This window comes from Callorhinchus milii, unplaced genomic scaffold (assembly GCF_018977255.1).
Source record: "Callorhinchus milii isolate IMCB2004 unplaced genomic scaffold, IMCB_Cmil_1.0 Scaffold4, whole genome shotgun sequence".
Taxonomy (NCBI): Eukaryota; Metazoa; Chordata; class Chondrichthyes; order Chimaeriformes; family Callorhinchidae; genus Callorhinchus; species Callorhinchus milii.
The window spans coordinates 25,714,362-25,732,505 of NW_024704745.1; the positions used below are offsets into that span (position 1 = coordinate 25,714,362).

An 18,144-nucleotide genomic window follows, 5' to 3' on the forward strand; every position below is an offset into this window, starting at 1 on the left:
AAATTAACCCCATGAAATACTTTTAGAAGAATATTTAAATGCTCACTTCATTACCTGGAACAAAAGATATTCAGAGACCTCCAAGCAAAATCATAAAATGAAATAAGTAAGACTCTTACTTCTTCAATCATGCCTTTGATCAATTCCTTCCTACACCCCCTTCCTCCCCAGTTTCCCACCTTTTTGGATTTGAACCATCTATGTAAAGTGCTTTGAGATTTTCCTTATAAGAAAGGTAAGCTACAAGGGAATTGTTGTTATCTGTTCTCCCTTCTGTCCAGTAAGGTTAAAGTATCCCTCCCTTCATTTTACTCTATCACAATACTTGCACATTTCTTTGTCCCTACAAAGCCTGGCAGACGTTGAAAACATACCACCTCCCAAATGTAGCAGAAGGTGTAGCAGCTGTTGTGCAAATAGCTTGTGTTTTTTTGTGTGTGGCATTGGATTGACATACTTTTAGCAATTTAAAAGGGTATTAAGGTCTAGAAAGCACTTTCTGTTCAAATGTACTCCCACTGTTAATGGAATAGAGGAAACCAAGCATTAATACACCCTTCATTTTTAAGGATGTATTCTTGTGTTTAATAATAATAATAATCCTTGCATTTGATAAAGCGTTTTTCACGTCGGGAGGATGTCCCAAAGCGCTTCACAGAACACATTGTAAAGTGAATTGACTGTATATTTGTGGGCGAACGCAGCAGCCAATTTCGCACAGCAATGTCCCACAAACAGTCGTAGATTGAAAATGACCAACTTTTATTATTGTTTCTGTTTTTTTTGAGGGATTATTATTCTTGTATTTAAATCAGTCAAAGGACCCAGCACCTTACTTACGAGCCTTTACGATAAGGCAAGTATGCTACAGGAAGGAGCTAATAGCATTCTGGAGCAGGTTCATTTAGTGCCCTATGAGCAAAACAAATGTTTTGGAGGGGTCTGACCATCAGTCCAAAGCTGGCTGACCCTTTGAAAACATATTGGCATTTAGGAAATTTCACAAAATCACTGATCTCATAATTTCCTGGAGTCGGTTCCAAGCCATTTTTCTGGTCAGGCAGGTGTATGACGTGTGCAGAAACCCATCATCAGGCTTTGCATATCTAACCAGATGGAGTTCCATGTATGCCACCTACACATGTAAATTTCCATGGCTGGAATGGGATGCGTGCTGTCCTCTGGAGCACCCTGCTTCCCGAATGCTGGAGGGTATTTGGCACAGGTTTGCAAGAGCCAAGGCTTGGGATCTCAGAGTGTGTTGGGCTAACCACTGAAAGCACTGTTTGGTAAGCTTCCTGTTCTTTGACTTTAAAAGTTAAAAGGAGATGAGATGGAAGAATTTATCCGATGCCCAATGATCCAGGCTGGTTGGTCTGTCACCTGCAGTGCCCTGGAGTACTGCAGTTCTGTCTGGCTCAGGATAAGGACGCCAAAGCTGCACAAAGGATTGACTCAATTCTGGCATTCCATTGCCAAGTATGTCACCTTGGAGCCAGTTCAGTTCCAAGGAGCCCCTGTTAACTTCTTCCCAAGGAGGATAGTCAGAATCAGCTGCCAGGCTGGTTCATTGCACCCCCTCCCTCCCTCCCCAATTAATATCAACAGTGCCACTCTGGGATGTAATTAGTTTCTCCCAGTAACATATGTGCCAGGAACTGCCTGGAAAACTCAAGAGACATTGATCCACCAATTGAAGATTCATTGGTGCAGGTTAAATACATATTGGAGTGAAAATATATTTTGTAAGCCATTTCATCTATAATGTGCAAGAAAGTGCTGAATATACCTCATCCTTAATGAAATACTAATAATTCTGCCATCATGGGAGTGCCATTACATATTTCCAATTATTCCATAAATTGTATGTAGAACATAGAATTTAACCTTCCCCTCCTCCTAAATTTGTACATTGTTTTGCTCTTATTCGCAGCTTAAAAATTATTCTCTCCCATCTTGCCCACTGCACAGACTTCATTTTACAGGCAGCTTTTGAATGTTGCTTCTTTGGATATTGACTGAGTTAATTCACTGATAAAATTAGTCATTCACTTCTCTGTGGGACATTGGATGTTTTTGAAATGCTATGGAGGCAGTCACAGCCAAGTGCATTCTGTGTTCACAACATGAAGGAACCTTTAGCATGCAAACCTGTTCAAGCAAGTATCTCCATTCAGCAACCACCCTCTGTTAAAAAAACACCCTGGAACAGCCTAGACAGCTCATTTCACACACCCTTACTGAGAGGCCACCCTTACATAAAGGGCACTTTGGCATAATGTTGAAGACAGGATTGACTGTACATTCTTTGAATAGTTGCAGAGGAAGCAATGTACACGTAAAGTCAATGCAGTTTGAATACTTAGAATAGTTTAGCTGATAGTGAGTGTTTTTATTCGCTGCTGTTGCAGTTTGCACTGAAATTGGAATGGATTTTAACTCAGCATCAAATGAGCACCTCATATGGTATGTTTATTCAGCTATGATTTAGAGTCCAAGGGAAAATACTTGGACAAGTGGCCATTGTTAGCTGAATTCAAAACCAATGGGAGGCATGACCAATTCTCCCAGTTGACGATGAACCTTGTGAATGTAAGGGAGTTTGAAAAATGGAACGAAAAGAAATGAAACAAGCTGAAACATTTTAACCTGTAGTTATTAAAAATGTCCATAGGTCACATAGTCTTAAACAGTAATCATTGAAACTCATTTTAAAGGTCTATTATTGTAAAATATGTACCCTGTCAGCAATTTTTAACATAAACCTGCCAATACAAGGCAAATTTGCATACGAGTTACACCCCTAGTGTGTAGTAAGTGCAGTAGGTTTGAAAATAGTACCTGGTGGGAGGGCAAAACAATCATTTAGAACAGCAGGTTTATTTGATTTGAGAGGGCCATAAAGAACAAGCAGATGGTTTTGATATGCATGTTGGATTTATGTGTCACTAAAACAGCTGCTCTGTACAATGCCAGCTATAGTCCGTTATGCCAATAGAGGTCTTCATAGGGGCTTACTGTTGCACTTTATCTTACAATTGGTTAAATATAGTAATAAATGTCAAAAACACACATATGCTTCAGTGAATGTTATGAAGTTAGTTAAAATGTTTGATTTTACTCTGTAGTATTGTTTTATTAAATCCCACTGCAGCAAAATCTAACAGTGCATCTATAAACAATGTCCCAAGATCCAACAAAATTAAATGCTTTCTCCATCACCAATCTTGCAATGAATAGAACTTGCAATTTCAGTTAGTCAGAACTGAAGTCATAACTGAAGTTAATTAAGAAGTGCAATAAAAAATAATGATGAAAAGGTGCACTGCAACTCCTGTGCATACTGACCAAACGTTCCACAATTAAGCTAAGTTAATAAGTCAATATTCACTAAGCAAGGTCATAAATAATTGTACAGTATTTTTTGGAGAGCAGGAAACAAGAAAAAGCATATTTGTAAAAATGATGCAAATTATGGCTAGCCATTAACTGAATTCATGCTTGTCCAATGCCAATGATTTGACTGCTGAAACAAACAAATTACAAATATGGAGTAATAATTGTAACCCATTGAGCATTAACAATGCCCTTGAAATGGTTTATGCACTATGAAAAAAAATATTTGTTTAACAGCTTATGTTTTGTGAACAGTAAAGAGTGATCATTTCTGGTTACCAAATAATACAAAATGCAATTGGATACATGTGCAGAACCATATAACTTTACTAATTCATAGTTTGGTGAAAATAAACAAAAAAAATCTTAATTTTCATTTGTTTCACACAGACAAACACTCCAGCAGTGCATGGTTTGTTCGGATAACGCACTGTGAAATACTGTCTAAAATGTAATTACTGACAGGATTTGACTCTTCCAGATTTTTACCTACATGAAAAATGCTGTATAAGTGAAAATTGTTGCTAATTTGAAAGAGGAGTATGAACCTTTTTCCAATGACCAGAGGTATGTGCAGCACACATCACGCCTACCCACAGAAAATCTGGTCAAAATGTAGATTGTATCGGAGTTTACTCCCCAATGGACACCAGAACATTTTTCAGCTTCTGCATTGAAGAATTTCATTAGAAATCATCACAAGTCATGCCACAATGTTGGATTTGAGGCTTGATTGTCCAGTTGTCTTGATTCATAGACAGTTGATTTTTCTAGGAAACTAATGAATTCTTGACCAGAAACAATTGACTGCGTTTTTTGGGCAAAACGCAACAGCCAATTGCACACAGCTAAAGACTCCAATCGAACAAGTTTCCTCTTTAACCAGCTTTAGAAAAAATGCTTTTACAAAGTACTGTTAAATTAGTCAAAATCAGAATTAGATACTCACCAGTGTAAAGAGCAGAACAATATCCGGATTATCACACGCACAAGCAATATGCAGAGCAGTCCAGAAATCCTCATCTTGTCGGTTGACATTTACCCCCCTTTCGATTAGAATCTCAGCAGCGAAGATGTTATCATATCGAGCGCTCTGTTGGAAATAAAAGTTCACAAATTAGGGTATCAAAATGTTAGTTTTTTTCTACATTTTTTGATGTAAAATTTCTTAAAGGTTTTCCTTAATAAGGAATCCAACTGATAACTTCTTCCAGCAAGAAGAAAGTGCATCACACCAATTATCAGAACTCCACTCTGCACTCCGCACCATCTACCTCTGGAGCAGGAATTTTAACAGGTTTCCTTGCTGGAGAATGTCAGTAGAAATTCAACCTGAATTTACTCTATGTACATAGCACCCAGAATTTATCAAAATCTTAAATGGTTTATAACTTTGAAGCTAGTTTTCTATTTTTTAAAGAATTACAGAAAATCTCTTCAAAGTTAAAACTAAATTCAACAATTTGCTAATGTTACATTTGTTTGTGCAGACAATTTGTCAGCCTGGCTCAGTTGGTAACACTCTTGCCTCTGAGTCACTAGGTTGGGGGTTCAAGCCCCAAAGCGAATGATGTGAGTTTGGCAGTTGTAAGTAATGGCAAGCAAATGATCCAAAGTAGTGCTGGCTATTAGCACTAACTGGAAACAAAAAACATCCATGGAATCTCTGCACGGTTAAAACGCTGCTGTTATATAGCATCAATAGTCGAAGCCTATGTTGAAGAGGAGGGTCTCAAGACAGGTCTTGAAGGAGGCAAGGGAGTGGGCGAGGTGGAGGGACTGTGGGATGGAGTTCCAGAGGGTGGGAGCAGAGTGGCTGAAGGCCTGCCTGACAATGGTGGGGCAGGTGAGGGGGGAGGCATGAAGCAGGGTGGAACCCGCTGAGTGGAAGGAGCAGGCAGTTTGGTAGGGGATTAGGAGGTTGCAGAGGTAGGGGGAGCGAGACCATGGAGGGCTTTGAAGGTGAGGACCAGGATCTTGAAATGTATCCTTTGTGTGATGGAAAGCCAGTGGAGTCGGGTGAGGATGGGGGTGATAGGGTCCCGGAGCCTGTGCGAGAGAGGACATGGGCTGCATAGTTCTGGATGATCTGCAACCTATGGAGAGAGGAGTTCAGGAGTCTGACAAGCAGGAAGTTTGAGTAGTCGAGCCTGGATGTCATGAATGCAAGTGTGATGCTCTCGGCAGCCTCCGATATGAGACAGCGGCTGAGCCGAGCAATGTTGCGGAGATGGGAAAAAGCTAAGGGTGTCATGGCCCGGATGTGGTGTATGAAGGACAGTTCATGGTCAAACAGGACCCTGAGGTTCTGTATTGGCTCCGTGAGATGTAGAGTGGATCCATGGAGGGAGATGCTGTCACCTCCTGAGGGAGCCAAGCAGGAGGGCCTCGGTCTTGTTGATATTCAACTGCAGGAAGTTAGCTCTCATCCAGGACTTCCATTCACATTGGAACAACATTCACAAGATTTACTGTAAAGTGTAGTGACTGTGTATTTTTTAGATGAATGCAACAGCAATAAACAGGCATGAAATGAAACAATCGATTTTAGCTAGAGGATTGTTAGCCAGAACACAGGGATGAAACAGTGCCATGGAACTTTAAACATCCACCCGAACAAGCAAACAGGGAATTATTTTAACATCTCATCCAAAGGACAGCACTTCCAATACTCAATGCTCTCCTAACACTGTATTGGAGTCCCAACTTGACATCGAAACTACAGCCTTTTGACTCAGAGGCGAGCATGCTACCAACTGACCTAGGTTGACAGCTTGGAAACCACACCATATGCGGAACAAGGTCAACACCTCCTACAAAGTCACGGTGCAGCATAGTGGTATTCAAAAGCATTATATTAATTACATATCATTAATGCATCTAGATTTCAAGTCATCCTCACAAAGATTACAATTCTTAAAGAGCAAACTGTTTAAGGTAGTTACCCAACCTATACTCCTTCCAGGTGTATGCTCAGAGGATTGGGTAGCGATCATAGATTTCAAAAGTGTCTATTCTCATTCAGGAATTCTAAAGTGTAAAAAGAATCAACACACTTTCCAGTGGGGTCGCTTTGTGTAATAATTTTAATTCTTCTAATTAAAACCACCATGGTCCTGGCTATGGAGCATACGTGATGGAAATATTCCCGGTAATTTGATATGTATTCCTCATTTCAGATAGTGTATTTCTATTCATTAGTATTTTGCTGCTTATATCTGTACCAAAGTTAGAATCAGCTCACTCCCGTAGAGATTTCATTCACCTGGGGGAAATATTCTAACTAAAATGTTACCTGTGAATCTGATACATTCACAATTGAAAACTATGATCTAATCATAAGCCTTAAGGGAGAGGCTTAATGCATTTCTTCAGAGATTCTGGTGTAAGATGTTTTCTCTGCTGGAAAGAAACAAACATGACCCAGAGAGAGCACAGTCTTGGAGATTACTTTATGAAAATACCTGCCTGAAATACTAATGGGAAACACAAACCCTCTGATTTGTTTCTAGATGCATAAATCATATCCAGAAATTATAGAAATATCATTCCATATGCCTTATAAAGACCCCAAATAAATTGCCTGCAGTAATCTCGCATATTGCAATACAATTACGAGAAATTGAGAGACAAATATGTTTTCGTATTTGAATTTATTCCTGGTATCTCCACTAAGCATTGCAGTATCAATGTAATTAGCTTTATTTGGCAATTCAGCTCACAATATTTAATTACTAAGGCTACATGAGCGATGTTCTTACCAGATGGAGCAGGGAGCCTCCTGAGGAGATCAATGTGTTAGGGTCAGCACCGTCCTTCAACAGCTTCAAGACTGCAACAGAATCAGAAAGACAGTTTAGGACATAGGGGGAAAGCATAGAACAATTCACCACCTCTTTAAAGGAATAATTATTTGCATACTAATTGGATTAAGACTACCATTTGGTCAAATGGTATAATGATTTATCAGCTGTACGCAAAAAGTGTTGGGAGTCTTAATTTAATCTTTGAGGCTCTTTTTAATAGATTACACAAGTTGAGCAAGAGTTATGCCAAGTCAATATCATCGTGACCTGTGAATCTGGCAGGTAGATTTTTTAAACTTTGTTTAGGATTAGCCATATTAGTCCATACTGTTAATTGCTATATCATCGTACGGACCATTATTTACTCTTGATATTAAGGGTACATCATTTTTCACAATTCCCCATCTTGAATCCACTATAAAGTATATACCCTTTATGCATTGACACTTACTCAAATTGATAATTTATCTTTGCTTCCTGCAAAAAGCTACGGGGTGAAAAATGTATCTTTTTCTTACTGATTAGAAGTGCTATCATATCTGTAAAGTAACAATACATTTTTCCATCTCTTATTAAAAACTGGCTTTGGTGTGAAACCCTCCTCCCTTCACTTCACCACATTGGTTGGGCCCGAAGATTTCTATGATAATTATGATTAGTCTATAATCCATCTGGTAAATCAACAACAGCAGCTTGAATTTATATAGCACCCTTCACTCTGGACGGTGTGAAATCCATTAAGAACAATTGTATTTTTCAACACAATACCCTTTAAAAACAACCTTGGCAACACCCATCTAATACTGCTTGTTTTATAATAACAATAATAATAATAAACCTTGCATTTGATATAGCACTTTTCACGTCTTCTAGACGTCTCAAAGCGCTTCACAGAATAATAATAATAATCCTTGCATTTGATATAGCGCTTTTCACGTCAGGAGGACGTCCCAAAGTGCTTCACAGAACGCACTGTAAAGTGAATTGACTATATATTTGTGGGCAAACGCGGCAGCCAATTGAGCACAGCAGTGTCCCACAAACAGTTCTGACGAAGGGTCGTGGACCCGAAACGTTGACTCACTTTCTTTTCTCCATAGATGCTGCCTGACCTGCTGAGTTTTCCCAGCTCTCTCTGTTTTTGCCCTCACAAACAGTCGTGGATTGAAGTGACCAATTTATTATTTTGTTTCTTGAGGGATTATTATTAGGCGTGTGGAGTCTCATCTTGTTTGTATCTTTTCAACAGTCATGATATCCTGCACTAAAATGATTTGACCATTTACTTTGCGGCCTCCAACTTTTCAAAACAAAAAGTCAGGCTTATCTCCCCTAGTGGGTAAAGTAGTGCAGCATCAGACTGTATGAACTAGAAGGTTGCAAGTTTCAATCCCAATCTGCAATGAACCTGATCTCAGCCAACACAGTGGGTCTCCAGGACACAAGTGGTTTGGTACAAAAGTAGTGTATTTTTACCTACTGTCTAGTATTGGTAGCATGGGAATATGAGATAGTATGCTATTGGAAATATGGGACATAAACTCAGGATGATTACTGGAAAAGTTAAGAGGAAGGTTAGAATACAACTTTTCACAGAGAGTTATTAGAACATGCAGTGCTTTGCCACAAGTCACCATTGAGGCCAAGATGACAACAACATTTAAAAAAGAATTGAATAAACATTTGAAGAGGGCAATATAAGAGAGTCTGGAAAGGAATGGTGGATTAAAATCAGTTAGCGCCAATGGAGGAGTTGGCACTGGTTTAGGCTTGAGTATCTTCCTCTAATGTTGCAATTTCTAGGATTGCATTTAATAAATGAAGTTCTACTGCTATCATGAAAAGAGTTAGTTGTTTCTATATCGTGCAGAAGGCTGCCCTTATGTCACTCAAGTCCCCAAAGCCAGGTTGTTAATGATTTAGGGGTTTTGGATTACTGAGCTATTCATTATCTGAAGTATAATCAGCTCCAACTGTGCAGCATGCAGTTTCTCATTATGAGCTATTTTTATTTTTCTGCTGACCAGCTGAGTGCCCGAAAATGCACACCTGGGGTTTGTGAGAACAGAGCCCACACCATTCACCCCACCCCACTCTCCCCACCAAAAAGACTATAATTAAACTGAATTCTTAGTGTAAGAATACATCTTATTCTCCTGTAGCGGTCAGACAGACAAACCACTCAGTTGTTTCTAAGCCTCTATCTATATTTTGGCTAGCAGGTCATTTTCAAAAGAAAGCAATTCAGAGAAGCAATACCCCTTTAAAGTGAGTGCCTTTAAGACAAAACTATGCTCATAACAAATCCCCATGAGCTTCTGTCAGCTCAGCAGAGAAAGCTCACAGACCAGCTGGTACTCTGCTTTTTGTTACAATACTTTGCTTCTTTCTAAATCAGTTTCATAAATATTTATCAGATAGATCCCAATGAAATACTTCTCAAATGTAAATCTTATAAAAATCAAGTTATTCTTTAAGACTGTTGCCTCCACCATTATGTACCTATCCATAAACATCAATTTAGTAAACAATGAGTTTCAGTGTCTCATAATCTAGAACCCCAAACTCCTCTGTGCACACATTTTACTAAAATATAAACATGCAAATAAGTGATACAATGTGTCTAAAATGCAATACTTGCAACAGGATCCAAAAAGGATAATCTGCATTTGCATTTCATGTAGCACTTAATCATGTCAACATATTTTTATGATGTGCGTTGACTGTGTGTTTGGAACTGGCAAACAGCAATGACCCACAAGCAGCTTTTTATAAATATGTCACACCAATCTCCAGGAACTTTGCTCCCCTGTGACTGGAATGAGATGCGAGCAGAGTTTCCATGTGGCAGATTCAAAAGCACTGCCTTTCAGCTTAGTGGCTGCCACAAGCCAACATTTGTTCACCTGCAAATACACAGTCATTACATGTTACAGTAATCCTCTGAAGTGCTTTGAGATGCTTTGACAACATAAAAAGAAGCTTTAACAAATGCAAGGATTATTATTACATTAGGAAACTGATTTTATAAAATTTGGTTTCCAGTATTTTTCTTCACCGGCAAGGGGCCAGCTAAATGTATCAATTCTCCAGCTCCGCAATAGTATTTATATATTTGATGACACGTGGAATCAGTCTGCTGACATGTGCAAGACCATCTTGAAATGAGCGAACAGTAACAATGCCATTCCAATTTATAATCAGCAAGTATCAAATCAAACCACTGTGCGAGATCCCTTTGTCCCACACGCATGGATTACAGCAACATTTTAACTGTATTTGAGTGATTTTTCAATTTCACATTGTTGAGGGTTGATATTCTCGTCTTAACTATTATCAGTTGTGTGTGTTCCTTCATTCCTAGCTGTACTGTACTAGTTGTCAAGGCACAAAATGTTATTTTATACAGACGGAAGTACTTGCAGTACTTTTGCACTATGTCAATGTAAACAGGATCTGCTTTAAATCTGTGTGTGAAGAAACAAGTTTTTATCAGGAGTGAACAGACGCTTGGCTAGAGGCACTGAATGCCACCCTGGAGATAACACAGAAACAGTATGCCTCCATTACTTCTTTTGTAACCAAGAAAAAATAGCTCAAGGGTCTCCTTGCCTGTTGATTTGGGAATCAAATGTCCTTTTTTCTGCTTTCAAAGGTTATTTGATTCTTTGGGCAAATGTGAGGGATGGTCCTTTTAACTCTCAATGTTAACTATTTTCTTATTTGCTCCAAGAGAGGTGAAATATGATGTCTAAGAATTGTAGTTAAACGTCTCAGTTCATGTCAACAATCAGTGTTTGGGTACATATGAGGTTTTGTAATAGATTCTATCACAGTTTCCAAAATAATAATAATCCTTGCATTTCATATAGTGCCTTATTACATCTTCGAGGCACCTCAAAGAATCTTAGTGCATGGAATCTGTGAGAAAACATCACATTTTTCATTTCATTAATCCAAACTTGATCAATTCAGACCCTCTGGAGCTCTTAGCTTTAATCAAACATTATTTTCACAGAAGTTTTGGTTAGAGTCCCATAAAGGCAAGTTATAAGAAAATGGATTGTTCTTCTACAATAAAAACAGAAAACTATATGTGTTTCAATTCTGAAATAAACAATCCTGCTGTGGATTTCAAACAATTTATTTTTCATAGAAAACACATACAACTACACTTCTGATAATTCTCACTGGGCACAAAACATTTGCCAAAGTCTGTGACACATTCTCATGTCAGCCTGGCTCAGCTGGTAGCCCTCTTGCCTCAGCTCTGGGCTCAAGCCTCACATCAGAACTTTGAACTCACATGTCCAAGCTGACACTCCAGTGCAGTGCTAGGGGTGTGCTGCATTGTTGCAGGTGCTGACCTTCAGTTTACCTGAGATCGGTCTGCCTATTCAGGTGGGCATTATAGATCCCATAGTATCACATTCATGTACAAAGTAAAGTCATTACACTATACAATAAAACCTATGAAACGGATGCCTTGAGATGTTCTCCTGGCACGAAAGGCGCTATATCAAATGTAAAGATTACGATTATGTGGAAGCCTATGCTAGAGGCTTGTCAAGGCTATTCTGTTGGTGCTGCATCCAAGAAGGAGAGTTCACAAAGAAACTCTGGTACTCTGGTACAAAAGATGAGACTACCTCTGACCATGAGTAAGATGTTAATAAAGTAATAATCTCATTCCACATCTCCCACTTGTTACCCTGAGATTTACCTCCTTATCCCATTGTATACATTTTGTAACAGTTTGAAATAAGAGTCTGGATGAAGGGGTGTAAGTGAAGGGGGCAGTGGGTGGAGTAATGACTTGAAGACTCATCATTTGTGGCTAAAATATTTTCCAAAACTTTGTGCTCGGCATACATACCTACATAAGAATTAATCAACAAAAGCTTTGAAACAATAAAATAGTTCAAAAGGATAAAATAAACCTTGTCACTATCTTCTAGTCAGTTTACGTTCTGTTCTTTGCATCTCATCAACTCATCCTAGGCTATGGTTTCATGGGTAACAATAACTCAAAAGTATCTAATTTAAGTGTCACATTATACATGGTATGTTGCTTTCTGTCATCACCAGCTAAAGTGGATTTAAGGACTTGAATAGTCAGTCCAGTCCCAAGAACCAGGGCAGCTGTAGTAAAAGTGTAGTTGCCTCACTTCCACCCTTGCCTCCTTCAAGGTGTGTCTCAAAACCCTCCATGAAAAGTGGAAAGTCATGATACGGGCTGGCTTCAGGTCCAACCTTTATGGCGGAGGGTAACCAGCAGTTAGATATTGATTGACCTGTACTTAAAAATGTAATAAACATTAATGATTTGAAATCATAATTTGAACTGAAGTCACAGTTCGCATCTCAATATTTCAAACCTGTTTATGACGGCCATTTATGCAGGTATAATTCAATTTCTGGGCAATGTATTTATACAACATTGCCTCTCAACATTCATGGAAACATTTATTTAATGCTGATATTTCTACCAGTTTCTGATTTTTCCCACCTTCTCTATCTCCTGCGACTATTGGGCATGTAGATAAAATGAACAGCCAAAGAGTAGAGTCCTCCCTTGCTTAGTTGCGTCCAAATTACATTTAGGTCACTGGGAAATGCTAGTTTGACACTTCGACAGTTTAATAGTTCTTTCAATTGCATTTATTACAGATAATTTTTGCAGATAATTTATTTCATTTTATTTCTTGAAAATTAACTGAACATTATTTCATGACAAATCTCAAGCAATAATGTCATGACCTCTTCTGTTAATATCATCCGGCAGCAAGGAGAATTAGGGGTATGTGTTATTGGAGGAGGCACAAAGTGAAAAATAGAATAAAGAGCCACATAACAATTAAAATGAAGCTTCAACTTATTGAAGTATTGAAACAATGCACTCTGATACAATTACAATGCACCTCAATAGGTAGAGTTTCTGAGCTGGCTTCCAGCCCAAATATTATACCAGTGCTGGGACTTTTCACCACTGAGTTCAACAATATTGAGCATTTGTGACCTCATCTTTGATTGTTGTGTTAATGTCACATTTCTTCCCCTCACTTCCCACATTTTTAGAGCTGATTGTTGTGGACTACAACAATTCTTCCAAGTGAACCACTACAAATGGAAAATAGTATGCATTGGGCTTTAACATACAATAATTTGGGTTCTTTAGTTTAGGAATTTGAGCAAAGTCTCCTTTCAGTAAGGGGAAGTATGTCACATAGATCAGTATGAACTCTGTTCACAAGATTGGTTCTGATGAAGAAAGCCCTTCATCCTGTTTGATCTCATCCTTCAAGGATTCTCATCTTCCCATCTTCCCATCAATACATGAAATTAATTTTAAAATGAGTTGAGTGTCCTGATCTCAACTACCCTTCCTGGTAACTTATTCCACTCCCTCTGGGTAAATAAGAACTTCCTGGTTCTGTTCTGAATTTGTACTTTGCAAGTCTGAACCTCAGTCCTGTACTCTAGTATCTTGGTGCATCCTAAAGTTGTGTTCTGGGTTTACTTTATCCAATTCATTTAAATTTGTATTTATTCCATAAGGTCCCTCTAAGCGTGGAGTCCTGTAGCTCAGTGGTTAGAGCACTCGCTTTGCAAGCGAGAGACCTGAGTTCAATTCCAAGCAGGTCAGGGCGAAGCCTTGGGCAAGTTTCCTTACTCCACACGCCTAATAATAATCCCTCTAAAACCCAAAACAATAATAAATTGGTCATTTTTAATCTACAACTGTTTGTGGGACATTGCTGTGCGCAATTGGCTGCTGCGTTCGCCCACAAATATAGTCAATTCACTTTACAGTGTGTTCTGTGAAGCGCTTTGGGACGTCCTCCCGACATGAAAAGCGCTATATCAAATGCAAGGATTATTATTATTATTATAAGATAATAATAATCCTTGCATTTGATATTCGAGATATCTCAAAGCGCTTCACGAATATACTGTAAAAAGTGAAAAGTGAATTGATTGTATATTTTATGTACCTGGCAGCCAATTGCGCACAGCAGTGTCCCACAAACAGTCAAGGATTGAGAGACCAAATTATTTTTTATTAATTATTACACCCGTAAAACGTTCCGCCAATCGACTAACAACTGGGTTCCCACTTGCTGTTAGGTTAACAGAGGCGTGTGGAATTTCAAACATTTCAAGACTGAAGAGCCCTAGATGTCTAAAAGTTATTCATTGCTCATTCCTTGTTGCTCTTTTTGCACTGTTTTTTTGGACCTGGGAAGCCCCTTTAAGTTGTGGTGACCAGAACTGTATGTGGTACTCCAGTTACATCCTGTTTGCCTGGTTTATTGCTACCTTATACTACCCCTTTTTTTAAAATTTCATGTAGACTTGCATCATTTTGGTATGGCTTCTCTGTATCGATTGTTCTCTCAACAAAGTGATGGATACAAAAAAAGAAAAGGGGAACATTTTGTCACCCAGGTGAACATTTCTCAAAGTACAATGTGAACACGCTCTTAAAAGTTGTGTCCCATAGGATCAGCTGTGAGCAACCTAAGGCAATTAAATATTCTCTGCTGCCTTTTCCATATTACCTACATAATTAAACTTTATTGTTAATTGCTTTTGGTCTTTCAGAAAACTGTATTAAATCAAGGAACCATATCAGGTTGAGGCCCTTCTGTTTCGATGAGCTTGCAAGTCACCTTAGCTTAGTTCCAATTGATTTATTTTATTGCAATCCAAGGTATAACCTGACATTATGGAGAAGCTCAAGCAACCCTGAGCAGCAAACCCATTCATCAGTGGAGGACAGTCCATAGATGTTCAAAGTGACCTCTGTGCCAAATAGAGGTGAGCGTATGATAAGAATAGATGAAAGGCAGCTCAGTTGATTTCACATTTTAGAAATGAGAATTCCAACTCCATTTATATTGTATTATAGAATCATAGAAATGTTACACCACAAAGGAAGACATTTGGCTCATCGGGTCTTTGCTGGTGCCAACTCCCCAATGTTATATTGCATTTCATCATTTTAATATTTCTTTAAAAAAACTATTTTGGGGAATAAACAAGTTTTAAACAATCATTCATTGCCAAGGCAGGCTTTTCAACTCGAGTCTGAGTGGTTCAGGTCTAAGATCTGTCTGTAAAATTGAATAAAATAGTTTAATATCATTTGTGGAAAATACACTTCAATTGAAATATGAAAAATAATCTGTGAAAGCTCTGCAAATTGTATGGGCAGGATCAATATCGTTCGGTAAAACTAATTTAAGATAGAATTAAACTGATCACCATGGAGGCTAAAGGGCTGTAATTTATACAACAACTTAGAGCCACACTCCCTAAAAGCAGAGCTTGCAAATCAACTTTATCAACAGCCTCATTCATTAGTTTTCAGATGCCATCCCATATTGTAATGGCCTATGTAAACCCATGAAACAAATCTGATTGCTCTTAGCAGTCTGAGCACAACCTATTGACATTCACTCAGTTCGCTTTCTCCTCAGGCACTGCACTGGTTCAGGTAATTGCATCATTGTAAAGTAAGCTGTATTATTAAATTCAAAATCAGTCTCAAGACTGACACAAGGGGAAATCTCAAACACTTCATCCCACAGAAATACATTTACAACATTGCTGACCACAAGAATCTGTGGTAAAATTACAAGAACTGTAATCCATACTATGACAAACAGGAGTCTCTGACTCAAAATAATTTGCACCAAGGTTTTGAGGCAATTTTCAAAGAATCCACATAAGATTTAATATCCAGATTGATCTGAATTGAAACCGTCTAGGTCAATTTAGATTGTTCCACAATTGCCCAATTCATGTCAGTATAGATATTTGTTGCCATTTGCCAGTCAGTTTAAGGGTGAAAGAATTTGGATTTTGAGATTGAAAATAATGAGGCTGTGAACAGCAACAACGACAAAATTACATTTATAGAGCACCTTTCACATCGGGAGGACATCCCAAAGCGCTGACAGGTTGATTGATCCAGTATGGTCATCAAGTGAGAACAGATTGTCCACATTATCATATCTGACAAATATCTATGTTCCATTATTTTTCTTGCACACTCGGGATAGGAATAGCAATAGTTCACGAGAGGAACAACAACTTGAACAACAACAACTTGCAATTATATAGCACTCTCCATGCAGGTTGCATCTCAGAGCACTTAACAGTGGCGGAGTCTGACTCTGAGGTGGGGGTGGGGGTGGGGAGGTGACCATAAGCGTGGTCAAAAAGGAAAGTTTTCAGGCAGGACTTGAAAAACGTGAGGGGGGGCAAGGTGGAGGGGTTGAGGGAGAGTGTTCCACAGTTTTGTGGTGTGGTGGCTGAAAGCCTGACCTCCAATGGTGGAGCGGAGGGTGCGAGGGACAACCAAGAGGCCGGTGCCAGTCGAGCACAGGCGTCAGGTGGTGGATTGGGGAGTGAGGAGATCGGAGCGGTAGAGAGGAGCTAGGGAGTGAATGGATTTGAACACGAGTGTGAGGATCCTGAAGTCGATCCATTCAGTGATGGGGAGCCAGAACTGGTGAGATGGGAGTATGGAGTTTGGTGCAATTGGTATGTAGACCAATGATTAGAAATTAATCATTGGAAGAGAAATTAATTATTTCACATTTAATGTTAGCAAATAACTTGCTGGAAAAGCCACTATTGTTATGCACCCTCTTCAGTATTTGCTAAACCTTATCTATATGCATCCTCTGAAGCCAAGAAACATTTCTTCACACAGAAGATTGTGAAGATGTGGAATATTTTGCACCAGAAATCTGCAGAGGTGGAATCAATAGCGATATTTAAAAGAGAGAGAGGTAAATATTTAGTTCATAGAGGTCTGGCAAAAAGGCAGAGTACTGGATTAAAAATATCTGGCAAAATATAATAAAACTGGTGGATTAGACACTCTGCTCCAAATGACCTCTTCCTGTTCTTCTATTTTCCTATGTGCTCTTGGGTACCATTAAAATAAAATCGTTCCTTGGTCAACCCAGCTGCTCCCTTCGTTCAGCAGGCACAAGCTTTCTTCTCCCTGTCTGCCCACTACTGGAGGTCGGGCTCTTCACCCTACCTGCCCCCGTTCTCTGAAACTCCATCTCAGAGTCTCTGACTCGCTCCCTCCAATAACTCTTTCAAAGTCTGTTTCAAGAGCTATCTTTTTGACTGCATGCGTTCTGTCATTTATCCCCTCCACACTTCCCTCAGCTTGGTTACAGAGTCAGGACTGTTAAGTCTTGGGGATATCTTTCTAACATGAAGGTTGCCATGTAAATGTACATTTTCTTGTATTGTATCATCTGCAGGCATTGCCCCACTTTCATAGGTACACTAATAACACTCAAATCTACCTCCGTTCCTCTATCCTCAACTCCAGGACCACCGTAGTCTTGATGGACTGTCTGTTGGACATCAAATCCTGGATAAGTCTCAACTTCTTTCAATTGATCATTGACAAAAATGAAGCCACTTTGCTTGACTCCTGCCAGCGCCTCCTCATCTCTGGCTCTGACTAGATTATCCTCCCCTGCAGCTCACTCCAGCTCATGGAGTCAGGATGCGATTTTGCCATTAATCTTGGTGTTTTATTTTGACCTTCATCTCTCCTTAAAGCATTCATCCAGTCTGTCACAAACTTTGATCCAACAACCCTGACTGAGTTTCACCAAATAAATTCCAAGGCAAGCAAGCCAGGAGACACATTGCCCGCACTGGATTGAATGACACATTCAAAAAATCTTTTTATTCAGTCTGCTCAAAAGCAGAACATTTACTACTATATTGACAACAGAGAGCCTAGGTTTACTACAAGAATGAGTGTTTATGAAACTCTGATTCAAAGCCATTGAGGTAATAGCAATAATGTTCTTCAAGACTGAAGATTTCAACACAGCAATGGAAGTTGTTATCTCTGCAAAGCTTCCCGTCTGATTTTGTTTTTCTGGCTTGCAAGAAA

General features: G+C 39.1%; 1 protein-coding gene across 1 annotated transcript in view; it reads right to left on the reverse strand.

Annotated features, from left to right (window-relative positions):
• myo16 (myosin XVI) overlaps positions 1-18,144 on the reverse strand; it is a 247,081-nt gene that overhangs the window by 190,118 nt on the left and 38,819 nt on the right. Inside the window, exons 3-4 of the mRNA XM_042334636.1 lie at positions 7,158-7,228; positions 4,346-4,489 (exon numbers count right to left, since the gene is read on the reverse strand). Of these exons, the coding sequence (XP_042190570.1) occupies positions 4,346-4,489; positions 7,158-7,228 (215 nt within the window). The remainder of the gene's footprint in view (positions 1-4,345; positions 4,490-7,157; positions 7,229-18,144) is intronic.